Source organism: Notolepis coatsorum (assembly GCF_963971535.1).
Source record: "Notolepis coatsorum genome assembly, chromosome: 19".
NCBI classification, from domain to species: Eukaryota; Metazoa; Chordata; class Actinopteri; order Aulopiformes; family Paralepididae; genus Notolepis; species Notolepis coatsorum.
In genome coordinates, this window is record NC_140183.1 from 26,372,430 (window position 1) to 26,400,132 (window position 27,703).

At 43.4% G+C, this 27,703-nt stretch overlaps 1 protein-coding gene across 1 annotated transcript in view; it reads right to left on the reverse strand.

Moving 5' to 3' along the window:
- Positions 1 to 27,375, reverse strand: part of sh3bp5b (SH3-domain binding protein 5b (BTK-associated)) — a 52,651-nt gene extending 25,276 nt beyond the window's left edge. Inside the window, exons 1-3 of the mRNA XM_084336463.1 lie at positions 27,006 to 27,375; positions 26,231 to 26,293; positions 19,688 to 19,816 (exon numbers count right to left, since the gene is read on the reverse strand). Coding sequence (XP_084192589.1) covers positions 19,688 to 19,816; positions 26,231 to 26,293; positions 27,006 to 27,083 — 270 coding nt within the window. The 5' untranslated portion in view covers positions 27,084 to 27,375. The remainder of the gene's footprint in view (positions 1 to 19,687; positions 19,817 to 26,230; positions 26,294 to 27,005) is intronic.
- Between the last annotated feature and the right edge of the window lie 328 nt (positions 27,376 to 27,703).

Consider the following 27,703-nt stretch of genomic DNA (forward strand, 5'->3'; position numbering starts at 1 on the left):
GCTCGCAGGCAGAGACAGAGGCAGGAGAGATAATAGACAACGGCCAACAAGATTAGTTTGCGACGTTTAAATTCCTCAAAAAAAAACTCCATAATTTCTCGAGTACCGATAGCAGTACCGATGACGTCGGAGCTTATAAATACTAAAAAAAAAAAAAAAAATGATAAAATATATATATATATATATACAGTTAAAAAAAATATTATAATACAATAAATATCGGTTATCGGTATCGGCTTGAGGAGCATAAAGATATCGGTATCGTATCGTGTCAACAAATCAATATTGTGCATCCCTATGTGTAATAACAATGTACAATAATACTGTACACACTGTATATACATATATCCATATCTACCCATATTATAGTTATATCACTGGCTAGACTGGTTTATTATCATAGTGTATTCATACTTGCCACTGTACCACTGTATAATACTGTACATACATTAGCTTGGCATATTGACTCCATAGCTGCATCATATACTCCACATGTTCACATGTTTTTGATTTGATCTTTATTTATCTCGAACATTTCAACCATAAAAAAAGTGTGTAATAACAAAACAATTTTTTTTTTTTTTTTAATACAAATAAAATATATCTTCCTAGACATGGAAGCAATAATCAGCATAGGTCAAGACAATGGTTTTGTTCGAGAAGGGACAGAATGAAGCAAAGCTTATCTGGTCCTGCCCCTTCCTTACAATATCATATTAATATGTAATAAGTTATCTATCAATATCAAAAATGAATATAGCTTTCCACTACAGCAAAAGATAAATAATTACAAAAATACTAGTTCACGTTATTTTCAAGCTCCTCTAACTTATACTTGTCCAAGAATTCCTGTTTATATCTGGATTTAAACATTTCAATAGTATTACTTGTTTTTATTGCTACATCAAGGCCATTCCAAATGGATACCCCACAAACTGAGATGCACTTGCTTTTGAGAGTTGTACGGACAATAGGTTGTTTTAAATGAAATTTCCCTCTTAGATTATAACCCCCATCTCTGCCCATGGAATTTTTTTGTATGTTTCCAGGGACTATATTTTGTGTTACTTTAAACATGAATTGTTTGTATTTTTTTTTTTTATAAACAAACACATAAACAAACATGACAACACACGATAAGATATACAAGCATTAGTTGTCAGAGCACATCCAATGAAATCACATTTTAGTTAATTGTCTTATATAAGATATACCCCTAATACCTGTTATCTAAAAACCTACACACATATGCTCCAGCTCGAACCCCCCCCTCCCGGACCCCACCTTGGGTAGTACCTCCATTATCCCTCGCACCTAACCAGACACTACCATTATAAGCTAGCTTTTATTCTCTCCACCGCTTCTAACCACATTGACATTTTGGATTCATTGAGACCCAGAATTCTTGCTGTAGATATTTCTTGATAAATCACATCGAGATATGTAAGAAACCAAACTTTCCGGCAAATTTTTTCCGGTTGAAACCAGCGTGATGCGATCAGCTTTTTAGCTACTGTGATACCCGATAAAACCAATCTCTTTAGCTGTGGATTTACTGCAAACTCAAAAACATCATTCAATAGTAATACCGAGGGGTGTACATGAATTGTGCAGTTTTGAATTGAACCAAATCTCTCAATTTCAAAGAGACTTTGAAAAGACTTTTAACAAATAAACAATTGGTATGATCTCTATACAGTTATACTGTATACTGCAATGTACTTTACTGCTCCTTTGCACTCTAGATGACAACTTCGTTGTATTCAATACATTTAATCTAATCTGATCTAAATCTCTTAAATGGGCACTTAATCCATACTATATCTGAACCCCAAGCCTCCAGTGTAATTGATTCTTAAGAGAAAGAATTTTGTTTTGGTTGATTTTGATTTAATTCCTTTATTTTAATTTAAAAAAAGAAACACCCCCATTCAATGTACCAAGTATACAAAAATAACGAACTAACTTAACTAAAACTATATTTGACCAACTTTGCACCTTCTATACCTTTTCACAGATCTGTGATGAACACAACATAATAATTCTGCATACTCCAATGATCACTGCAGGTCAAATTCAAAATAACTTATCAATCTAAATTACTTTAAATCTAACTCTCAAAACCAAAATGAACTTCTTCTCATGTGGGCTTTTAAGTGTAATGCACTGATTTTAAGAGAGGGTGATTATAAGACTGAACCAGGAAAGAGGCATTATACCGCAATATGGATTCTCTTTCCCCCCCCAATCTGCCGACTTTGGGTTGTCCACACTGAACCTAGCAAAGCGGTATAAGTGTGTGCGTTCCCGAGTCGGATAGATGGAGATGCAGCGGCAGTGTGGATAGAATAGACGCAGCACGTTCTGTAGGCGCACGTACACAATGAAAAATAGATGATTAGTTAAGACAAGCTTTCTCTAGGCTTTTGAAAATGTATGGCAGACCTTGTTGGTAAGGGGGCAGCCGATAAAAGAGGATAAGTGTCAGTAGATGAACAGAATGAAGAAATATTTGACAGGGACAAAAAGGAAGACAAGCGATGCTTTGGAAGCAAAGTGCGACGGTAACGTCAATAAACCAAAAACAAAGACAAGACAATACGACAAAGCTTATCTCGCTCTTGGCGAGATTTCTCTCTATTTTTAAAAAAGCACACAGTCTGGGTGTCTATTGAACTCTGCTTCCTTATGGTACTATTGAGTCAGGTAACCAACACGTTATGGGCAACAGTTTGTATTGGGGCACAGAATACACTTCCCTTTGGGCTAAATCTAGTCAGGGGAAAAAGGTGTTGATACCACAGCGCATCACTTCTGCTTCCACCGCTAAGCTAACGTTACAACCAGCTGGACCATAAAGCTCAGTCTCTCATTTCTCCATTTCCATCTCCTCATAAGCTACTGCGTCTCCCTCAGCATTGCATTCTTTACATGTATATTTCAATGACCAGGTATGAGGTCCATGTACGCTTAAAAAACAAAGTTCAGCGTGCGCTAAAGTGAAATGTAAAACAATGAACTTTAAAGTGAATCGAGGAGATTTGAGAAGAGTTCGGCTCTTTGGATTATCATTCACCGCAACCCCGCCGACGAGACCCTTAATAAGAGAATTAATTTAGTTAACTACTGGCGCATTTTGAGATGTATGTGCGTTTGCCTGTCTGACTGTCTACATCTCTGAGTCAGAAGCAGGGCCTTGGAGTCATAAAAAGACCTTGATCCGTAATCTCCACGGAGTCCACGCCCATCAAATCAAAACGAGACACGCTTAGAAGTATCGTCACTTTCTCATTTCCACCAATCTCCTTTGACCTCATCATCACCGTATTAATTACCACGGGAGCAAGGAAATAAAACGGATGGACTCGTGGACCGATCCTCGACCGCTTTCCAGAATGAGGTTTAGTCCCCTCTCACTCAATTTAGACAGGCGAGTAATCTCTGTGAAGAGGGAGACGGGCATTGGGTTCAGAAGGTCCTTTAGGAGTCGGAGGTAACAACTTTACTGCTGTGAACAGGCCAACCGGCCAAAGTCACACTCTGCTAACAACATTAATCGTCTCCGCACCGAGTCTCCAGTTTTACAATTTATAAAAATGTTATTGTCCAAAATAAAAAGACATGCCATAAAAAAACATACATACATCAAATATAAAAAAGAGGAAATGTAAAAAAGAGAAGTCTCAGTAATACACATTTGTAAAATGTGTTGAAAAGAAAATGAACCTACTGTGCAGAAACCTGCAGTAAAGTCTCAGGAGCACGACCAGTCTTATCATAGTTTCATTTATTACCTCAACAGCACTTGGGTCAAAGGACTTAATGTCGATATTTCTATTAGCCATCGGTTGTTAATGATTCTGTGAGCTTCATTTCTTGCAAGTTCATCATAAAAGCTACTCTGGAAAAAGAGAGAGGCAAACAAATTGTGACCTAGATATCTCAAGAGGAGTGATGGCAAGAGTTCATCCGTGAATAGATGGAAAAGAGAAAGAGAGGCCATTTCCCCCTTGGTTTATAGTATTATATAGATAAATCAGCCTAGATAAGTTGAGGCTCAAAGTAGGTATGTTATAATGTTTATGTAATAGGTTTCAATGAGGAGTCGTTGCATCTCCAAGACACTCCGGTTCACTGAAGATACATGGAAGTGGCTGATTAGCTTGACGGGTCAGAGTGGGGTCTAAACTAGCAACCTTCAATACTCTTCACATGCCCACATCCAGGGCCTAAATATAAATGTTCACTTCTATTTAGCAATTCTTCAAAAAGGGATACCTTTGAATTCCAGGGCCCTCATTTATCAATGGTGCGTACGCACAGATATGTGCGTAAACCGTGCGTACGATCATTTCTAAGTAAAGTGTGGGACTTATCAATTTGAACGTGTGCTTGAGATTGTGCGTATATCTACGCACAGCTCAGACCGTGCGTACATGCCGCCCAGTGGTAGAATACGAAAACTGCACACATGGAAATAAGCTTTCGTGCATTAGTTTCAACACTGACGTGTTCGGTATGACCCATAATTCATTATAGTTAATAGTAAAATAGCGACATTAATGTAATTATTGTCAAACCCTATAAATAGCATTTGGAATAGGTATTTCTGAATGAATGCATGTTATTTATCATTGCATTTGGCTGATAAGTCATTGCCGGTGGCCGGGAGGAACGCACGACCCAGGCCTAATTTTATTTAATTAAATTGTAATGTTATTACTGGGGTATCTGTAATTAAAATATCACTTAAATGCAGGGGATCGGGGCTATCTACTGAAGCCATGGCTGATGACTCCTCTGATCAACCCCAACAGGAGCGCATCTACAACCGGGCACACTCGTGCACAAGAGTCACCGTGGAGCGTGCAATTTGCCTGCTGAAGGGTCGATGGTTCTGCTTGTCTGGCACAGGGGGCACGCTGCAGTGTACCAGCCTGAAAAGGTTTGCCACATCATCATGGCTTGCAGTGTGCTCCATAATCTGGCCATCAGAAAATGGCATCCCGCTGCTGGAACCCCCAAGACCTGACGCATGTCAGACATGGAACAGCCACCTCCAAAATGCTGCAGCAATACAGACAAGAGCTAGGATCATAGAGCAGTTTTATGTAAATCTACCCATGCAAGATATTCAGGGATTAAAGCAAAAAACCTCCACTGTATATTTTTATTTAATAGCGTTAGCGTTTTAAGGGAACTAGATTATTTTGAAAATCTTTTCTATTGCCAGTTTGCTTTTACTTAATATCAATGCTGTTTTCAATTCATTAAATAAAACTGACTTTTTGCAAGGGTTGACTGACTGTCATACAAATAATCAACCATCTACATACTGTAACTTTTCAGTGCACGTTTTGGATAGAGTCTGGATAGTGAAACAGAGAACATCAGGGAGGAAAAGGCAACCCTCCTGTTGGAGGGTTGGAGGAGGGGAGCCACGAGGAGATAGGCAGCACAACCAAGAGAGATAGAACTTATTAATTTAGTTTCCTTTCTTAGACCTTTAAAGACTTTGTTCTTCCTACTTCACTTCATTCTGGATGCGAGACCTTTGTTTATGTAAATAAACGATCCTTTCTGATATGAATGGATGACTCAGTCAGCATACAATTGTTTCCAAATGCAACCCGGGAGAAGATAGTGTTTTATCCAGTCAGCCGTGGGAGTACGAAATTCCACCGAACGATTGCCTCCATAATACAAAACAATACACAACGTGGAGATGGCCAGGAGAGGAGAGGGAGGCTGATAACAATCAACGACCACTGCGACCAGGCTGGGACACTGATATCTTTCACTTCCTTCACAGCAGTGCACCCAAAGTTCAGATCAAACTGTCAAACTCTGTGTTGCTGATCATAATATGAATGAAGATCCAGCAATTGCATATCCTATCCCTCACCTAAAATGTTGTCAGAAACATATTTTAGTGAAGCGTTTAGGTGAAAAAAGAGAATGAGCAAGTCACCATTTAAAAAAACTGAGACACAAAAGTCAAGGACCAACCAAATGCATTGTGTTACGTGGTGATGTGTAACAGAAGAAAATCCAAAAAGGTTAGTTATTGTAGTCATTTCCTTTTCTCAGGAAAATGCTGGACTACAAACAAGGTGTTTCAGGCAGTTCAGGAGCAGTGTTTTCTGAGAAGAACTCCCTTTGGCATGGACTTTGGACTTTGTAACCATGTATACGTTTTGCATGCACCTCCAGCTATATAATAATAATAATAATAATAATAATAATTCATTTAATTTATATAGCGCTTCTCAATAACCCGAAGTCGCTGACAGTAGTCGGGAGCAGGGGTACAAACAAAGAAACGAAAGCAAAGAAACAGAAACAAAAACAACAAAGAAACAAAAACAAAAGGAACATGAGACCATGGGGGGAACGGGGGAGACAGCCTGATGGCACAAAAAAAGACTGGAGACATATCAATCAGGTTGGAGGGGAGGGGGGGGGGTTAGGGGTGGGGGGGGTTGAAGGCAAGGGAGAACAGGTGGGTTTTGAGGCGAGCTTTGAAGGTGGAGAGTGTAGGGGAGTCTCTGATGGACTGGGGGAGGGAGTTCCAGAGTCGGGGTGCAGTGCGAGAGAAGGCCCGATCTCCGAAGTTTTTAAGCTTGGATGTCGGGACAGTGAGGGAGGCAGTGGAGGAGGACCGGAGGGAACGGGTGGGGCGGTAGGGGAGAAGGAGATCAGTCAGGTAGGGGGGGGCCAGGCTGTGGAGGGCTTTGAAGGTGAGGAGTAGTGTTTTAAAGTTAATGCAGTGTTTGATCGGGAGCCAGTGGAGGGAGTGGAGGACAGGAGTGATGTGTTCGCGGGACCGGGTGTTAGTGAGGAGGCGGGCGGCTGAATTTTGGACCATTTGCAGTTTATGGAGGGAGCGGGAGGTGATACCAGTGAGGAGGGAGTTGCAGTAGTCCAGGCGGGAGGAGATGAAGGCGTGAATGAGGGATTCAGCAGCGGGGGGGGGAGAGGCAGTGACGGATTTTTGCGATGTTGCAGAGGTGAAAGTAGGATGTTTTCACGATGGAGCGGACGTGGGGGTCAAATGAGAGGGTGGGGTCAAGGAGGACACCAAGGTTGCGGACTAGGGGGGAGGGGGTGATGGTGGAGTCGTTGATGGTGAGTGTGATGGGTCCGGATCTGGTGAGGGTGGTTTTGGTGCCAATGATGAGAAGTTCAGTCTTGTCACTGTTCAGTTTGAGGAAGTTGTGGGTCATCCAAGTTTGGAGTTCGGTGATGCATGATTCGATGTGACTGAGGGGTGGGCTGTGGGGGGATTGTGTACTGATGTAGATTTGGGTGTCGTCAGCGTAACAGTGGAAGTTGAAGTGGTATTTGCGGATGATGTGACCAAGGGGGAGAATGTAGCAGATGAAGAGCAGGGGGCCAAGGACTGAGCCTTGGGGGACCCCCTGTGTGACTGGGGAGGGGGAGGAGGTGTGGCCGGAGAGGGAGATGAATTGGTGTCTGTCAGTGAGGTAGGAGGAGAACCAGTCAAGTGCTGTGCCCTCAACACCCAGTTGGTGCAGCCTTTGGAGGAGGATGGAGTGACACACTGTGTCAAAGGCTGCACTGAGATCGAGTAGGATCAGGATGTTGAGGGCACCGGAGTCAGCGGAGATGAGGAGGTCGTTGATGACCTTTACCAGTGCAGTTTCGGTGCTGTGAGCGGGACGGAAGCCAGACTGAAGGGGTTCATAGAGGGTGTTGGACTGGAGATGGGAGTAGAGTTGGGAGGCAGCAATACGTTCCAGTGTTTTTGAAAAAAAAGGAAGATTGGATATGGGGCGGTAGTTGGAGAGGCTGGATGGGTCAAGAGTGGGTTTTTTGAGGACAGGGGTGACAGCGGCGAGTTTGTAGGGGGAGGGGACGTGGCCTAGGGATAGTGACTGGTTGAAAAGGGCGGTGAGGTGGGGGATGAGAGCAGGGAGGCAGGCTTTGGTGAGAGTAGTGGGTAGGGGGTCAAGGGAGCAGGTAGTGGTCTTGGAGGTAGTCATGAGGTCCATGATGAAGGAGGAGTCAACTGGGGCGAAGGCAGTAAAAGGGGTGGGAGGGATGGAGTCAGGTGGGGGAAAAATTTTGGTGGGGGGGGGGCGAGGGTGGGGGAATTGGCGATGCGGGCAGTCAGTGAGCTGTTGATTAAAGATACTTTATTATTGAAGAAGAGGAAAAACGAGTTGCAGAGGTCAGGGGAGGAGAGTGAGTTATTGTCCGGGGGTTGTAGGAGTTTCTTGACAGTGGAGAAGAGGGTCCGGGGGTTGCGGTTGCTGCTGTTGATGATGGTGGAGTAGTGGGCAGATTTGGCAGCTTGGAGTGCATCACGGTAGGAGGAGACGTGCTATACCGTAACACACTAGAGCAGGGTTTTGATTTTTCCAGCCAAACTCTGGTAATAAATGTCTCTGGTTGCAGGGAAGACAACAGTGGAAGCTGGAAGCGTGAGAGAGAGCTGGAGAGGAAACTGAATACAGCTAGCTTAGTATTATCTAAAAGATTAAAGACATAGTTTCATGTTTGTGCATTATCAACTTGTGCCAACAACATGACGTCCACTTTGCATAGTGTTCATAGACAACTGTTAGTTGTGCTACATGGAGCTACATGGACCAAAACAAATACAAATAAAAAACCTTTAAGTTCCCCATTTTAACCAAAACCAGTCACCGCAAAGATTCCAAGCATTTTGACGTCTTCAAAAACTCAGCAGCATTTCATCACAGCCTACTTCAGGCCAGGTTCTCTTTCCTAGTGCCTTTCCAGTCTCTTTCCCAGTACCTTCCAGTCTCTTTCCCAGTACCTTCCAGTCTCTTTCCCAGTACCTTCCAGCCTCTTTCCCAGTACCTTTTCAGTCGCTTTCCCAGTACCTTTCCAGTCTCTTTCCCAGTACCTTCCAGTCTCTTTCCCAGTACCTTTCCAGTCTCTTTCCCAGTACCTTCCAGTCTCTTTCCCAGTACCTTTCCAGTCTCTTTCCCAGTACCTTCCAGTCTCTTTCCCAGTATCTTCCAGTCGCTTTCCCAGTACCTTTCCAGTCTCTTTCCCTTGTTCTAGTCTCTTTCCTGGTGCCTTTCCAGTCTCTTTCCTGGTGCCTTTCCAGTCTCTTTCCCAGTACCTTTCCAGTCTCTTTCCTGGTGCCTTTCCAGTCTCTTTCCAGTCTCTTTCCAGTCTCTTTCCAGTCTCTTTCCAGTCTCTTTCCCAGTGCCTTTCCAGTCTCTTTCCTGGTGCCTTTCCAGTCTCTTTCCCAGTACCTTTCCCAGTGCCTTTCCAGTCTCTTTCCTGGTGCCTTTCCAGTCTCTTTCCTGGTGCCTTTCTAGTCTCTTTCCCAGTACCTTTCCAGTCTCTTTCCAGTCTCTTTCCAGTCACTTTCCCAGTGCCTTTCCAGTCTCTTTCCTGATGCCTTTCCAGTCTCTTTCCTGGTGCCTTTCTAGTCTCTTTCCCAGTACCTTTCCAGTCTCTTTCCCAGTGCCTTTCTAGTCTCTTTCCCAGTACCTTCCAGTCTCTTTCTAGTGCATTTCCAGTCTCTTTCCTAGAGCCTTTCCAGTCTCATTCCAGTCTCTTTCTAGTGCCTTTCCAGTCTCATTCCAGTCTCTTTCTAGTGCCTTTCCAGTCTCTTTCCAGTCTCTTTCCAGTCTCTTTCTAGTGCCTTTCCATTCTCTTTCTAGTGCCTTTCCAGTCTATTTCTAGTGCCTTTCCAGTCTCTTTCCTAGAACATTTCCAGTCTCTTTCTAGTGCTTTTCCAGTCTCTTTCCAGTTTCTTTCTAGTGCCTTTCAAGTCTCCTTTCCATGACTTGAACGCCAGTGCTACACTTGAAGCCTGGTACCCACGGCGCTGCTGTTTAAAACAGCTGCCTCCTGGCAGTCTCCAGCAGTGACTCAGTGAACACATCAAAATAATGGAGGCGCTTGGAGAACATCTGTTGCATAACTGCCTCAGTCAAGCGTGGTTGTGACATTATGTCATGGTGTGATGAGTAAGAAACATGTACGCAAGGAGCAAGGAATACATAATATATGTGCACACATTCTTGTATAACCAATACCACACTTGACTACATTAATTCCCTAGCCTCTTAACCTAATGCTCTCCACTACATGGCTAATATTAACCCTCAACTCAACCCTCTCCACTACATGCCTAATATTAACCCTTAACTCAACCCTCTCCACTACATGACTATGTTAACCCTTAACTCAACCCTCTCCACTACATGACTAATATTAACCCTTAACGCACATTTGCAAACGTCAAGCCTTTCTAAAGCCCTATGATTAAACCCTTTGCCATTTAAACCACATTTCCAAGTATTCCCATATACTCATCATCTCGACCAGATGGCTTTGACCTCTGCCTTCAGCTCCATTCCCTTCAATCTATCTATCTTATCCATCCATCCAGATATATGGAGATATACCGTGGGACGAGAGAACATTTTCTATCGGTAGATATTTTCATAAATCAATATCAAATCAAATCAAATAGTGTCCCCATGGGCCGGACACGTCTTCTTTAAACAATTCAAGAAAAAACATCACAATATATCAAGAACAAAATAAAAAACACCATGAAATCCAAAATAAAGTGTAAAATAAATAAATGAATGCAACACTCCCAGACATACCCCATGCGAAAGTAAGGAAAAACTCACAAAAATCTAGCAATAGGAAAAAAGCACCACAGGCAATGTGGAGGGGAGAAACCTTAGAAGGGCCATTCAAGGGGGGGGATCTCCCTTCTTAGATGTCGGTGATAGTAGTGTTGCTATAAAACAGGCGAAACAGTTGGTAAGTACATATACGTGTAATGAAACACAAATATGGACATGCAATAGCAACTGGGTTACATCTATGTTTCTATCGCTATTGTCACAAAAAATCTGCAGAATTGGTTTATGTCAGTATTTTACTTCATTCCCGACCCCATGCACATGTGCTGGAATAACAAACAATGGAATCACAAGAAGAAGATTTTGTCTATATCACACAGCCCTACCTCCATACAAGCCCCAATGTTCCAGTAGCCTCCTGTGTTGTGCACTGCCCGCCAAAAAGCCCTCACTCCCGGGAGAGAGAGAGAGAAAAAGCAAGTGGGATGCCAAAAGCCAAAGGTCACAGATGGTCTCTCTACTTAGCAGGATTGCAGTCTGCGATGCCATTGAGGGGTTCGATCAGACTGGCATCAGGCTAGACCTTCCTTGCCAGCAGGACCGGCAGGGAGAGGCTCCGTACTGCAGTCATAATCATTTCAAATAATTATTATTTGCAGATGAAGAAGAGGAAGTCCCCGTTTAAATAAAGTCTTAGTTGGCTAATGTAGTTTGGCAACTATTCAAATAGTCTACTTGATAAAAAAATAAATAAAAAAAATTACAAATTGGGTTCCCCAAATTATTACTGAAATTAAGAAAATGTATAATTCAGTTAGAGACATTTTCTATTTCTATTGTTGGCCGGGTCACCAGGTCCAGCAAAAAAAAGTGTAATTTCAGTACTCCTTGTTGTTTTCAGTGAGCAGTAGCATTTACTTTCTTTGATCAATCTTTGATTGATTGAAAACTTTATTAACAGATTGCAGAATGGGTACAGTACAGTGCAGCTCAATACATACAATTGTTAAGGGGATGCAGACCAGAGAAAGACTTTCGTCTTGTTTACATCAGGGTCCCCCATTTTCAATTCATCATAACATATATGACATACACGACATACAGATGGACAGTATTGCTACATCTATACATTTATGACATACCAGATTTGCAAATACAGTACTGTTTGTGATACAAAAAGAGTCTAGAAAAAGAGAGTATATACATTTGACGTAGAAACTGTACATTGGAGGAGGTTGGGTAGGTGGGGGTGGGTGGGTGGGTGGGTGTTGGGGGGACTGTACATTGGAGGTGGCTGGGTGGGTGGGGTGTTTGAATAGCAACAAAATTGTCTACTGAACAATCCCATACATCAACTGAAGTATTTCCTTGCTCACCCCCCACCCCATCCTCCCGACAGCAGTCTATTCCAGCTGAGTCAAATCGTCGCAAACCATCATCTTCTCAAGGACCAGGGGATTTGCTCACTTTCTCTCCTCTGCCCTCTCTGGGCTCTTGCTCTCCCAACCCTACCATCATGTAAACTCACTAAGCCCCGCATCTGTTCAATCTACGGGCTGGTCACGCTAGCAAATTACTTCACTGCAAAAGGCAGATAACCCTGGTCTTGCCGTCCTGAAAACCATCCCCAGCTTTTTCACCCCTCCTTCTCTCTCTCTCTATTTCTTTTGGCATTCTTCCCTCTCTTCCAGATTGCATCAGACTTTTCAGGATGACTTGCTCGGACGGGGAATTGAGGAGTGAAGGGAGAAAGTGGAAACACTTGAATTTCTATGTCAGATGGCCTAGAAAAACGAATCGAAAAAGTGAGTGTCAAATGGAATACCAGACTCCCACGAGTAGTACACACAAAAGAACAAAGTACACATAAAAGAACAAAGTGACTACTTTCATTCAGTTCATTCCATCTACAGACCGGCGTCAGTTACGGGGGTGGACACATAAAACAAACACACACACACACAACCTCCATAGAAAAACCCTGGCTGGGTTCTTAAGTCTAGAGAGCTATGCCAGTTGGAGTAGAGAAAAGACAGCTCAATACATATTTCATGATGTAAAAAAAAAAAGCACTCATCAAAGTTTAACATGGCGCATGGCTGCAGCAGCCCGTGACCTCCAGGCAGCGTCAGCACTTACAACACACAGAGTGCAGCAACCTGCTCCTTTAGCTCCATCACACGGACACATTTCCAGCACTCTTTTCTACCCTTTTTCCTGCCCCTGCTACTTTCTAGCCTGCCTCACCCTTCTTCTAAGAGGATCAAGGGCGGCGAGGGGGGAGGCAATCATCACAGAAGCTAAACCTGGCCGGGAGCTTTAGAAAGATTTCGAAATTATATGGAAATCCTAAAGTCACACCAACTGGGAAGTCTTGAAGAAGCCGCGGACTGGAACCCGCAGACCAGAATCCCCTGAAGCAGAATCCCAGTGGGAAATGGGACAGGCTGTGTCGTTTCACCTTCCATGTGTCTTGACGAGAGGCTGAGGGACGGTTCAGTTTCAATGACTAACCACTCAAAATGCAAGTCAAACAAGCACCATAAAACAAGAAGCAAAAACCCAGAACGCAAACCTTTTAACGAGTGAACTACGTAGTAGAGCACACCAGGGACAGACATCTCTCTAGTGAACCACACAGTAGAACACACCAGGGACATCTCTCTAGTGAACCACACAGTAGAACACACCAGGGACATCTCTCTAGTGAACCACACAGTAGAACACACCAGGGACATCTCTAGTGAACCACACAGTAGAACACACCAGGGACATCTCTCTAGTGAACCACACAGTAGAACACACCAGGGACATCTCTCTAGTGAACCACACAGTAGAACACACCAGGGACATCTCTAGTGAACCACACAGTAGAACACACCAGGGACATCTCTCTAGTGAACCACACAGTAGAACACACCAGGGACATCTCTAGTGAACCACACAGTAGAACACACCAACCAGGGACATCTCTCTAGTGAACCACACAGTAGAACACACCAGGGACATCTCTAGTGAACCACGCAGTAGAACACACCAGGGACATCTCTAGTGAACCACACAGTAGAACACACCAGGGACATCTCTAGTGAACCACACAGTAGAACACACCAGGGACATCTCTAGTGAACCACACAGTAGAACACACCAGGGACATCTCTAGTGAACCACACAGTAGAACACACCAGGGACATCTCTAGTGAACCACACAGTAGAACACACCAGGGACATCTCTCTAGTGAACCACACAGTAGAACACACCAGGGACATCTCTCTCTAGTGAACCACACAGTAGAACACACCAGGGACATCTCTCTAGTGAACCACACAGTAGAACACACCAGGGACATCTCTCTCTAGTGAACCACACAGTAGAACACACCAGGGACATCTCTCTAGTGAACCACACAGTAGAATACATTTTTCTTCTGCCCATCTGGAGTCTAACAGGAGATCAATGCAGTGAGAAGCCAGGTCCCGTGTAGGTTATGCAACATCCTCCACAGGAGTCTTCCTCCACCCAACACCACCACTCCTCCTCATCTCCTACAAAAGCAAGCAGATAATGTGGCCCTTATCCAAGAGCAGAAGACAGACAGACAGACAGAGAAATTGTGTGTGTGCAAGGGAGAGGATTTTCCACTCCAGTAAGTCGACTATGACTCAACATGCACAATTTCACTCATGGAGGAGTTGACAAATGAGTGAGGCAGATAAAGATGGAAGCAAGGGAGGAAGAGTGAGATGTGTGTGTGCGTGTGTGTGTGTGTTTCTGTTGCATAAGAAATCCAGGGCTATTAGTCATGTGGTGTTAAGGTGGGCTGCAGTCACAATAGAGAGCTTGATTAATTCGACCCACGTTAGACAGTCTGCCATTTACCACAACATAGGACCGCAAGCAGTGATCCATTAGAACACCCAGTGCTCACTTATCTAGCGGGAACCTCAGCACATCCCCGATCGATGCTGGTGTGTGTGTGTGTGTATCTCTGGGTAACATTATCACGTCTCATGCCTTTTCATATCAAGGGGATATGGTGGAGAGACAAGATCATTTTCCTTAAAATGTAGCCTAATGGTGAGAGGAGCTGGCTTGTACTGGGAAGGTTGCCAGTTTGAATCCCCAGACCAGCAAGGAAAAGTGGGTGGGGGGGGGGGGGGGGGGGGGGATGAGTAACGTTATCCCCTCATACAAGAACTACAGTTGGTGCCCTTGAGCAAGGCACTTAACCTCCAAATGCTGTGACCGAAATTAGAAGAAGAGGAACTGTATCACAGTGTGGCGGGCGTTACGAGTCATGTGCTCAGCAATACTTCCATGGGTAAATAAAGGTAAACAAAATATATACAGGAAAGATTAAGATTAAACTGGACTTGAAAAAGTCTTTATTTGTAGCACACATTGCAACGTAGTCATGCAGCGACACACGCATGCGATGGGCGACACATAGGAACACACACAGATATAATTTTGACATTTCTTCTCTGCGCTTGACCCATCCCATCAACCTTCCCCCCCCAAGAGCAGCTGGGAGCAGACATGGGTTGCAGCATGGGGCCGCACCCAGGGACCAATCCAAGTGCTCCTGTCAGTCTTTGTCATGGATGCGACAGTGTAGGCGATCTGTTCTGCATGTTTTTCCATTGGGTTTATCTCTTTTTCTGGAAGGGAAACCCTTGCGAGTACCCAGGACCTTCTTGCTGTGAGGCGTTAGTGTTAACCACTACACCACCGTGCTGTTAGGCGTCAGTGTTAACCACTACACCACCGTGCTGTTAGGTGTCAGTGTTAACCACTACACCACCGTGCTGTTAGGCGTCAGTGTTAACCACTACACCACCGTGCTGTTAAGTGTCAGTGTTAACCACTACACCACCGTGCTGTTAGGTGTCAGTGTTAACCACTACACCACCGTGCTGTTAGGCATCAGTGTTAACCACTACACAGCCATGTACAAAGGAAACATGTACAGTATATGTACAGTATATATTTATTTTCTTGTGCAAACAAGAAGAAGTGGCCTTTAATCCATCCTCAAATCTCCCTTTTGTTTAGGGCTTAACCGTAAAATAGCCATGATCTTCTATGGCACCAAACACAACCTGACCTTATCCAGAACATTTCATCCTAGACTTCCAACGCCCACTGTGAGAGCAGCGAGTGCGAGATTTGGTATTATGAGCTTGGGTGCTACTGCAGTGAACTGCTGCAGAAAGAAAGATCTGATAAAACCTCCACTAAAGTCTGTAGTCATGAGAAAAAAAGGGGGGGGGGACACAGAGAGCCAAAAAGCTTGAGAACAGAGCTATTGGACAGTTTCCCAAAAGCATCTTGGTCTGTATGTATGTCGTCTTTGTCTACTGGCTTACAAAGGAACATGATCATATTGGCGCCAATATGCATTTGAGAAACCAGGCTTAAATAAATACACACTATCTAGCTATGATACAGATTTGAACCATCTGCTAAAATGCCAACAATATACTATACAGTAACACTTGCAACACTAGTGTTCAGTACTCAGTTTGACAAGCTGATTATGTTCTACAGTAACAAGCTGATTATGTTCACTACAGTAACAAGCTGATTATGTTCACTACAGTAACAAGCTGATTATGTTCACTTCAGTAACAAGCTGATTATGTTCACTACAGTAACAAGCTGATTATGTTCACTTCAGTAACAAGCTGATTATGTTCACTACAGTAACAAGCTGATTATGTTCACTACAGTAACAAGCTGATTATGTTCACTTCAGTAACAAGCTGATTATGTTCACTTCAGTAACAAGCTGATTATGTTCACTACAGTAACAAGCTGATTATGTTCACTACAGTAACAAGCTGATTATGTTCACTTCAGTAACAAGCTGATTATGTTCACTTCAGTAACAAGCACTTCTGTCCTTGCAAAGTGCATATTGTGTCACCTGCCAAATCTAAAGGGTAAGAAGGCCTGTATTGACGTGAGGAGTATCTGGATGGTTGAGGTCCCGGTTAGGGACCAGTATTTGAGCCATATACTGAGTTTGTTTTGTGTATTGTGTTGTTACAGCAGCTGGTATAGCAGTATCATAGGTCAGTTTACACTGCAGATGGCATTTGTTACATCATGTCTCAGACACTTTGTAATAGTTCCACACCACCAACATGCTTTAGGTTAGCTAGCATGCGACAATGACACCAATTCCGCTGAGTCACCAACTGGCCCGCGTCTTTTGCGCCATCAATCGCTTTTCGCAATCGGTGACTAGAGAGCACTATCAAAATTCCCATAAATTTCATATTCATACAAAATATTTGCCGATAACGTTTGCCGGCCGATTGAGCAATCGATGGATCGGGGCATCCCTAGTCCCGGTACGCAGTTTGTTACTTTGTGTTTGATGGAGGAGCTTGAAGCCTCCACTAACAGAGTCATGCCAGCTCCTGACCTCTTCCTGCCGAGCACAGCAGTATGAGACACCGAGACACGCCTCCCCCTCAGAGAGGAAAACACCTAAGAGGGGGTGCTTTTAAAACATTCATTCTCTGTTCCAGTGTGGCAGGAACTGTCTGAACCTCATAACCCCCCCCCCCCCCCTGATACACACACTTTGAGAAGGGACACAAATAAACGGGGTCATCAGGTAAACCACCAGGTAGCGGGACGTCTCCTCCCACAGAGGAGCCTTGTGGTGTGATGTTGGAGGAGAAAGCAACATGTCACAAAGCTACTAAACTCCACTTAATTCTAAATTCTATATCTAAAAAGGTGAAGAGATATACATAGTGGATTTTTTTTTCAAACATAATTCAACGCGTACTTGTTTAAGATCAATATTTAGCATAGTGATGGTTTGGATAGGGATGTCCCGATCAGGTTTTTCTGCCCCCCCCTGATCCCCATCCGAGTCATTTCATCGAGTATTTGTCGCTACAGAGTCCCGATATTTGTATTTTCCTACATAATATAGAGCACAGTGCACACTTCAAGTACATTAAAGTTAGTAAAAACCAGTTCAATGTAAGTCATCACAGCTTTCCCTTTTCATTAATGTCTTAACAAAAAAGGATCTTAATTTTATTGGGCTTAATATACCCAATACCGGTCAATTAAAGTATGCCATGATCGGCTCCGATTCCGATCTGACCAATCGGGTCCCTTGATTTGGATCACGTCTAGGTCAGGTGGTTTAGCAGCAGGGGTGAGGGGCGGCTAGCTGAGGAAGGAGACGCAGTGTCACTCAGAAAGCCCTTCAGCGTTCACCACACTGCGCCCAGCTTTAGCTCCATAAAGGGGAACTATTTTACTATTTCTTTCACTATTTGGGCAATTTTACACAATTCCTGTGAGTTTATGGAACACATCTGTACGTTTTTTTTTCTCCAAAAAAATTCATTGTTTTGTATTTTTAATCAAGTACTCAAAAACTGCATTTTTCTACCTCAAGTTTTTAAGCCGTTTTGAGGCTGGGCAGTTGGCTACAAGCATAGATGCATAGCTGGCAGTTGGCAGTTGGCTACAAGCATAGATGCGCTGGCAGTTGGCTACAAGCATAGATGGGGCCGGCGTTATTATGCAGATGAGAAACCTCTGACGTCACAGATACGCTAAATTTCAGATGACTCACTTGAGTGAGGGACAATATTGTGAGATGAGAATTGGAAGAATGCGCCAAATTGAGAATTAGAGACATAGATCCTATTATATAAGTCCACAATATAGCTAGAAAATAATGCTAAACACTGGAAAAGGCAATTTATAAGATAGTTCCCCTTTAACTCTTTTTGGTCGAACAGGAAATGCAGAGGAAAATGCCAATGCACCTGGCAAAAAGCACTCGGCAAAGACTAAACACAATGAAGGCAACAAATATAACACAGAAAACCTTGTCAACATCTCCAGTGTTTATGGCTGTGCGGGCCCTTATCTACAGACGCAGCGCTCAAAAATCAAACCAATTCTGCTGCTTGTCTGCTGCTTGTTGCTGCTTGTGTGCCACTTAAGTCTACTCAGGTGTTAATTTTCCGGGGGTGTTGGCTGGGGGAACAAAGGGAGGGTAGTTAACTTAAGTGCTTCCCCAGGGAGGGGGTCGGGGGCTACTGCCCTCAGACCCCCAAAATATTTTTTATATGGGCAGTCTGACTTGGGGTACTGACCATATATTAGTGTTGCAATGCATGATAAGTAAACAGTGAAAAAAGCTAAGAAATCTGATGGGGCTGGGACATTTGGGACGAATACAAATTTAAGATGAAAATCTGCCCAGCCTGTGGGAGGAAGTGGAGGTGTGAAATCTGGCCCGGTCAAGAACAATAGAGGAGTGGTAGAGAGTGGTAGAGAGGCATGAGAGGTTTGAGTTTTGAGTGCTGTATCTGTAGGTACGCAGGTGGCTGCTCCACAAAGCAACACCCTTCCCAGTCTCTCAGGCTGAACTGAACAGGGAACCGAGATTAAAACACAGCGTCACAGAATCGCTCACTCCCCCCCCCCCCCCCTCCCCCGTCACCTTCACACCACTGCGGTGACTCTCACTGGAACCTGTCGCCTTGTTTAATTTGCCCCATTCGGCTGAGTGAGAGCGAGGGTGCTGTAATTCACCTTTCTCGACAAGCACTGTTTAGGAGGCCGGAGAAACGTCTCAAGGCAGACAATTTACATCCAAATTTTCTAAGTGTTTATCTTGGGGTACTACTCATCATGTCATTTGATACTATTCTTTTCAATACAATGCTCCACTGATTTGGTGAACAACTTGTACAAGGAAGTGGACATCCAATCAAAATGACCTGGAGGGAAACAGAGCAGGGAAATGGAAAAACCACATCGCAGAACATACAGAACATACAGGCCTAAACAGCAAGGCTTGGGGCGATTCATAGCACATCTCCAAGGTCATTGCCAACAGTTACCCAGCTACTCATACATCTGCAATAACAATACTCACCCATCTGCAACTCATTCTCCACCCATCCTCCAAGTCACTCATCTCCTCCCCCCCCCCTTCATCCATCCATCCATCCATCTTTTTTCCCATTTCTCCCACCTATTCATCTACCACGTCTCCCCCTACCTCCTTCTATGCATGTCTCACCTGCCTGGCCACCCTGCGGGCCTCCCAGTAGGGCTTGGACTCCTCCACAGCCTTGCCGATCTTCTTCACCAGCTCGTCCAGCTTCACCGTGGCCTCCACCAGCACAGAGCGGAACTTCTGTCTGGCGTCCTGACGAGGAAAACAAAAAACTCAGCTCACTGCAACATATTCAACGTAGGCCTTGAAGAACCAGTACAATGGTGTTTATTCAGTCAGAAAAAAGCTTATGGCAGAATGTTAATGTCAGGAGTGCCGTTTTTTTCAGCTTCACAGGTATCAATTGATTTGTTAGAACCATTTTGGTTCACCTCTCTAAGCACAGAAAACTCTGTGTTAAAGGGGGCGTGGCCTTCTGTTCATTGAAAGGAGATGTCAAGTTAGTATCATAATACATGAGACTTTTAATGTAAACAAATTCATGGGACCAGTGTGATCGGTTGGGAGATAAACATTGGCTAGCCTGTGCTAGCAGGTGATAAATACATTGTCACAATTGCTGTGGATGTTTTTGAACCACTAAAAGTAACTAAATTGTAGCAAACTAGTTTAATTACTTGTTTGTGAAATAGCTGGCTGATATCCTGAACTACTGAAAACTGACAGACTGATTGATGGGCCAATCAGGGTAATCAGAGTAGATTGTTCTCTTGATTGGATATCCAAAATGGTTTGATTCTGTTGATATCCAGGGAGATAGTGGTCGAAAAGGGCTTTAGTCATCATTTTCACAACAACAACAACATAACCTATGTAACTAAATGCAATTAGATTGAAGAACAAGATTTTCATTGTACTGAATCTATGTAGTTCTGTTACAGTCATCAATGACATAAGTTAATCATAAGCACATCTCTGGTACTGATTAGATTTAAAGAGGTATTTTGACTGTTAGTGGACTAAGAAATTCTTCAATGTTCCAATCGATACACACAACAGCTTTATACTATTTATTCATTTATTTTATACATATTTATACTATCGTCAACCTCTGTGAAAAGGCCAGTGATTTAATCACATTAGTCTTTAATGGAGTTAACTGGGGGGGCAAAACAGGCAATTAACTAAATAGAGCTCAGAGAAGACAGGACTTGCTTCACCAGGGGCAAAGTCAAAATACCTGACAATCAGAATGCTTCTGTGCCCCCGACATGTGGAATGTCTCGCTTAATCTTTAATGACCGGACATTTCACCCCAGTATGCAGTTGTTTTTAATTGGTTGATTGATTTATTGATTGACTTTGTTGTTATTGTTTTTTTCTCCATCATCTGAATTGAGAGTTGAACTCTCAATGATTTCCGATACTAAATAAAAAGGTTGAATGAATGAAGTTCTGTCTTCCGTTTTCAAGTCCCGTCTTGCACATAGGACCATAGCGATGCTCCAAGCCAAAGATCCAGATCAGCCATAGCATGTTAGCAACATTAGCTCCCGGCCATCCCATTTGATATAAACTAGGACCAATCTGTCCTAGTAATATAGGACCTAATCTGTGTACCAACTACCAGCTACCAAGAAATCATGTACAGCCAGAGCGGTTTTCTGAGAACAAGTAAATATTATGTCTCGCCTGGCGTCATGAGAAAAGTGTTCCAAATCAAACACAAATTAGCATGAAAAAACAGATGCCTAAGCCTATTTGAAGAGATCAGTCCGTGGAAAATCAATGTTTTACAAGTAGACTGGCTTGCCTTCTCTGTTGTGAATTGTCAGTGAAAATACTGTACGTCATAGTGTGGCCATGTTCAAATATGAAACATATGTTCTTGACTCAAGACCATCTGTCTTTGCTGGACACCTGGAAGGCCAGGAACACTACCTCTGACTTCTGGTGATAAGCAGCAAGAATTTGAGTACAGCTGTCCTGTCAAAATGTAATCCTTTATTTACTTTTTTTATTATTTCTTTTTTTATCTTTTTCCCCCTTCTTTTTCCGTTTTTCTCCCATCCCAATGTTAGTCGTTATGCCAATTCCCAATCCCCTTCCTGGTCGTTGTGCACTCTACCCCCTACCGTCGGTCTGGGAGGGCGGAGACTATCACATGCTTCCTCCAACGCATGTGTAGCCAGCCCACCCCTTATTTTCACCTGGCAGCGCGGACTCTCACTGGGAGAGTGTAACGTGTGGAAGGTCACACTACCTCTCCCAGATCCTTCCCTTGCTGTGCAGGCGCCCCGACCGAACTGTAGGAGTCGCTGTTTACAACGACCAGGACCCACCCACGCCGGCTTCCCACCCACTAACACTGCCAATTGTGTTAGTATGGACGGTCGGCCAAGCCGGAGGCACCACAGCCAGATTCGATCCCACTGGCTCTGTGGTGGTAGACAGATGCTTAGTCCGCTGCGCTACCCGGCCGCCCCTTTATTTACTTTTTGTCTAATTAGACCAAAGACCCTTTAGGCTTCAAGTCAATTTTATAAATAAAGTTTACAAAATCTTCAGAAAACTGCAAACCTTCTTCTTGAAGCTGTCAAACCCCTTTTAATAACATTAGTATCATCCGCACATTTGTAACATGCTTTTTTTGCCACATAAAAATCTATGGGGGAACATTTCTATCCACAAACCCTGGACGATATTAGTCCTCAAAGACATGCATATCTACAAGTCAGAATTCCAATTCCAATTGTTTGCAGTATTTAGTTTGTTTATTGTTCCAGATGAATACGAATACGGAGATGGCTGGTCTCCTGGCGTGAAGAACTTGCATGTGGACTTTCAACCAACAAGCCTCTGAAGTGGGCACAGTGGAATCTCATTAGGTCAGTCCTAAGAACTCCCAACTGTGGAGACTTGCGAGTGCTTTTCGTGCGGGGGAGATGACATAGACCAAATTCTTTGTCCAAAATTAAATTTGTCACCGACTGAGAGGGAATAGATGACGATGACACAAACACAACTCCCAGCATAAATTGCAAATGCAGGAATGGGAAACACTGGTTTGTCTAAACATTTAATCGACAGTAATGTCTGCCGCAGTGGTATATCAAAGAGGGGTGGGGGAAATAATCGGCTCCTGTAAGATCTACGTTTTGAGATCCTGCATCTGTGCGTAAAGTTCAATAATTATTTTTCTCAGTCCAGTTTTCTAAGGTTTTGAATGTGCTCTTTTTTCACTGCCATTGTGGGCTACTTTAAAGAAGTATATTCAACTGACCTCCATTTTTAACCATGAAGCCTAACATTAGTACTTAACTCATTCCCCGCCAACAACGTTTATATACGTTATTGGGCGCCATCCTTTGAACGCCAACCACGTATATACATTATTTGATAATTTTACCTTTTTTTCAAATTTTTTATTCATTATTCATCCGGGGACCTCGGTATTACCATAGGGAATGCGTCCGAGATCGCCAAAGTGCAATACCGGCCACATCCAGCTAGACGGCGGTATCGAGCACCCTTTGAAACCTTGTATCTTGGCCTGTGCAACGGTCAAATGTCACCGGGCGCACTTTTCTTCATCGGGCGAATGGAGTGGTTATAACGATCAGATTGAGAAGCGTCAAATGCTCCCGATGCATGATGTGTGGTGGATTATGTTGGCAACATGATCAACACCAATACTGGGACTCGCGATCAGATAATTGGAATATTCTTTTTGGGGTACATCCTAGTGAAGGTAAGGGCTATATGATATCAATCCTGCGTTGATCCAACCATGTTTTCACCTCGATCGCAACATGTGTGTGTAACGTTACTCCACAACGTATGCCGTTGGCATGATGCATTCATGATGAAACATAATACCTATGATATAGATTTGATTTGGGAATAGTAGCGTGTACAGGCAAGAAACGGCAACGTTTATAGTAGAATTGACGTATAAGGCTATTACCCCTGACCACGCTATAACCACTTATATTCGGGGGCAGGTGGCGCACGGAGATTGCGTTCGTCACCAACACCGGGAGACACTGGGCTCCCGGCGTTTGCTATCAGCTTGGCTGGCCTCTCACACTGATACAATTGGCTGTATCAGAGGGTGGGAAAGCTGAAGGGTGGGTCCTGGGCGTTGTGGACAGCGACCCCTACAGTTCGGTCGGGGCGCCTGCTCAGCAAGGGTTGGAACTAAGGAGAGATAGTGTGGCCTCCCACACGCTACACTCTCCCCGGTGAGAACCTGCGCGGCCAGGTTGGCCTGCCGGCAGGCTGCACATGCGTCGGAGGAAAGCATGTGACAGTCTCCGGTCTCCCGGACCAACAGTAGGGGAAAGTACGCAACAACCAGGAAGGGTGGGATGGGAGAAAAATCGGGAAAAAAGGAGGGGAAGAAAGATAATAAAAAAAAAAAAAAAAAAAAAAAACTTATATTCACCACGGTATAACACGGGAACGTATGGATGGAAACATTTATTCTTTTTCACATATTGAACGATAGATAGGTGATGTCAAATGGGCCATAGTATTGTATCCATAGCTATAATATAGAATATAGTTATAGCTCTACAAACAAGGTGATGCACTCCTATTTTTTAAAGGGTGGCAGTGCTAGAACGGGACCCGTCTAATCCCCGGCGCTCAATGAGTTAAGAGGTTGCAATGTATTGCATGGGATATAATAAAAGAAAATCATGTGTGACGCTTCAAGAATTGTTTGGCAACTGAATTGCCCTAATAAACATAAATTCCCGCCTCTGTGCCAAACTGTATTAGCAAATTATCAGTCATTCTCTCTAGCCAGGCAGTCTGGAGGATTAGGGCTAGAAGGTTGAAGCTACAGTATGATCTGGAGGATTAGGGCAAAAAGGTTGAAGCTACAGTATAATCTGGAGGATTAGGACAAGGAGGCCAAAACTACAGTGTGATCTTGAGAGTTCATGTGCTAAAACTGTTCAGATGAAAAACATCTTTTCCTCTCTTTTTCCATCTCTGATGATGATGAGGGTGATGATGATCATTCAAACTAGGTCCTAGTCTACATCATTAAAACTAGGCCTTCGACAATACAAATCACAACAATAAACACTTCCAATTGATGGCCTAATGAGGTCAGATAAAAAAATAACTCCATGCCACTGTGTATTCCATGTCTCATTGCAATAACAAAAAGGAGGCATTTAAAAAAAAAAAAAAGCTTCCTTGAAAGAAAACTCTGAACGATGTGGAACAGCAGAGGGCTAACACCAGAGAGTAATATTTTGCTACAGTAGCATGAAGTGGGCTAACTCCCAGAGAGTGATATTTTACTAGTATGAAGTGGGCTAACCCCAGAGAGTGATATTTTACTAGCATGAAGTGGGCTAACTCCCAGAGAGTGATATTTTACTAGCATGAAGTGGGCTAACCCCAGAGAAGGATATTTGTTCATGTTAGGGTACATTTAGTTTGTTTGACCATTTATGACAAGATGGCATCTGTCCAGCTCTGTATTTCTCAACCCTGCTCCTTTCAAAAACACCAGCCTTGCAAAACATCCACTAGACTCTAGTCTAGAGGACCTTTTGTTTTTGAGTGTGCCATTAATGTTTTTGGCTGCGACCAGCAGCTCTATAGGTCACTCTGTCGGTTGGTTGGTCCACAAAAATGTCCCCACCTTCTAGCGGCCACAGGTTTGGAGGCTGTGTATGTGTCTGTGTGTGTGTGCATGTGTGTGTGCGTGAGAGAAGGTGTGTTTGTGTTCATGCCAATTGGATAAAAGGGGGCATGGCAATGGCCGGGCCGTGGCCCATCACAAAAAGGTTGCAGCTATTGTGAATTTGCACTTATTTTAGTGTATTCTTCAAGTAAGCTGTGAAAGCCTTAACGGTAGCCATTTTTCGGCCATGGACATTAATTGTGTTTAAGGGCCCTGAAGTCATCAGTAAGAAAGACAGTCAATTAGCCAAGCTTCAAAGACTGACACACTATTGATTTAGCTGCACACAGAACTTCCGCAAAGAAGCTCAAATTAATAACAACAACTATGGTTGACGATGTGGGATCAAACAGCCCTTAACCTGTCAACTCCAAGTTCACCTCAAATGTTGAATCAAGAGTTTATGACTTGCATGATGGTATCTCTTGGTGTAGATCTGGGGCAAGACTTTCACCTCAATTAAAAAGGTCCATACGTGGTAAATAACCCACATGAATATATATGCCATTATCACTTCCAGGTATGCAACAGTATCCAAAGATAAGGCATGTGCAATTTAAAATGAACTTGTTTATTGACCCAAATAAATCCTTCTTTATTCTGTGGTCAAAGCATATTACTCATTCCTATAAGTCAAAGTACACATAGGTGCAATTTCAATTACTTTTCCCCCTGACGAACACTGTCAGATTGCTTTAATTGGCTGTCAGTCAATCTATTATCATGGGTGTATTTTAAAGGAATGTTAATGTAAAGCCTAATCTACAGTATGTTGGTCATGAACCGATGCCAAGGTGCAATATGCGAGGGAAGGCATGTCCATGTGTGTGTTTATATGTCTCCATCTGTGTATCTTGAGTATCTGCCTGTGTGTCTGCGTGTGTGCATCTGCGTGTGTGCATGTGTGTGTGTGTGTGTGTGTGTGTGTGTGTGTGTGTGTGTGTGTTCTACAAACTCACCTCCAGTTCCGTTTCACATCTATTGATGTCGTCTGTGGACTGGTTGAGTTTTTCCAGCTCTCCCTGAAACAAGGGAAAATGTTGAACACAAGAGAAAAGAGAGAGAGGAATGCAATACAGTATTCTGAAGAGGAAACTGCCAACATCTGGAATTAATTACACTACTACAGCTAGAATTGAAATACAGCAGCCTACTTACACAAGAATATCTTAAGGATAATAGTGGTGGTTTTGAAAGCATCCAAATAATAATTTGCAATAAAATGCAACAATCCTAGAACTGCAGGTTTTGCTAAATGTCAACAGTCATGCTTTAGTTTACAAACTAACATCTACAAAACAGAAACTGCAATCAATTATGTTGTTGAGCCAGCCCATAGCCTTTCCACCCATTTGGCTGAATCTAATGCTGGAGTTCTTATCTTTTAATCTTTCGCTGTCTCGTCAAATCAAGACAGCAACGTGACTGGGTCATGCTTGTGGAGATGAGGAGTCTGGGCTATTAGGATTGGATTCAATCATGCCACCAATTATAGTCTAGTGACAGTCACTAGCAGTTTACATTATACTAGAAGTGTGTAATAGTAAGCTTGCTATGAGACAGAATGGGCATTGCAAATGTGGATTTAGGACTACATTTACGCATTTCAAAGATACGGCATGAGAGAAGCACACTTTAACCATTCAACAAACATAATAATTGCATGCATCCCCGTCTTTAACCAGTAACGTTATGCTAAAAAAAAAACATACATTATTTTAGTATCCATCCTACCTGGATTCTAGGATCCACCTCCTCGTCTTCGTATTCAGTCTCCTCGTCAGATATATTATCCTTCTCTGAATGATCCATGTTCGGTGATAGAGATGTGGGAGCGTGTGTGAAATCCGAACAAAGCCCAATCTATTAAAGCACAGACGCGCGGACACTGCGAGACCGAGCGCAACGACAGAGCACCGTCATTCAGAGAGCGATGTTAAGACTTAAGAGAGGTCTGGTACTCGAGACTCTCTCGCCTGTTTTGACAAATAAACTTGTATTTTAATAACTAATCTTTAGAGGAGCAGCATCTTGACGAATATCCATTGATTTGAGACAAGCAGCGACGTCTCTCCGCTGTGCGCTTCCACGGTCGAATGTGACTACCGAGTACCGACTACCGAGGAGGAGTGATGAAATGACTGGAGCGCCTGGCTAGGAGTGATGAAATGAACGCCCCCTCCTGCTCTCCCAGCCCTCCTCTAGGGCTAGTCCAGGCAAGAAGCAGACAAGCAGTAACTTCAAGAGTACCCCCTGTGTGTATTATTTACCACTATTATTATATTAGTATATGTACCCCCTCTCAAAATGCATTGCCTATGGAGCAGCCCCAGATTTGTACATCCTATAGTTTGAAGATTTCAGAGAGGGTTCTCTCTGTTCTCTCTGATTTCTAGCTATAAGACAGAGTGATGCATGTTGTTCACAAATAC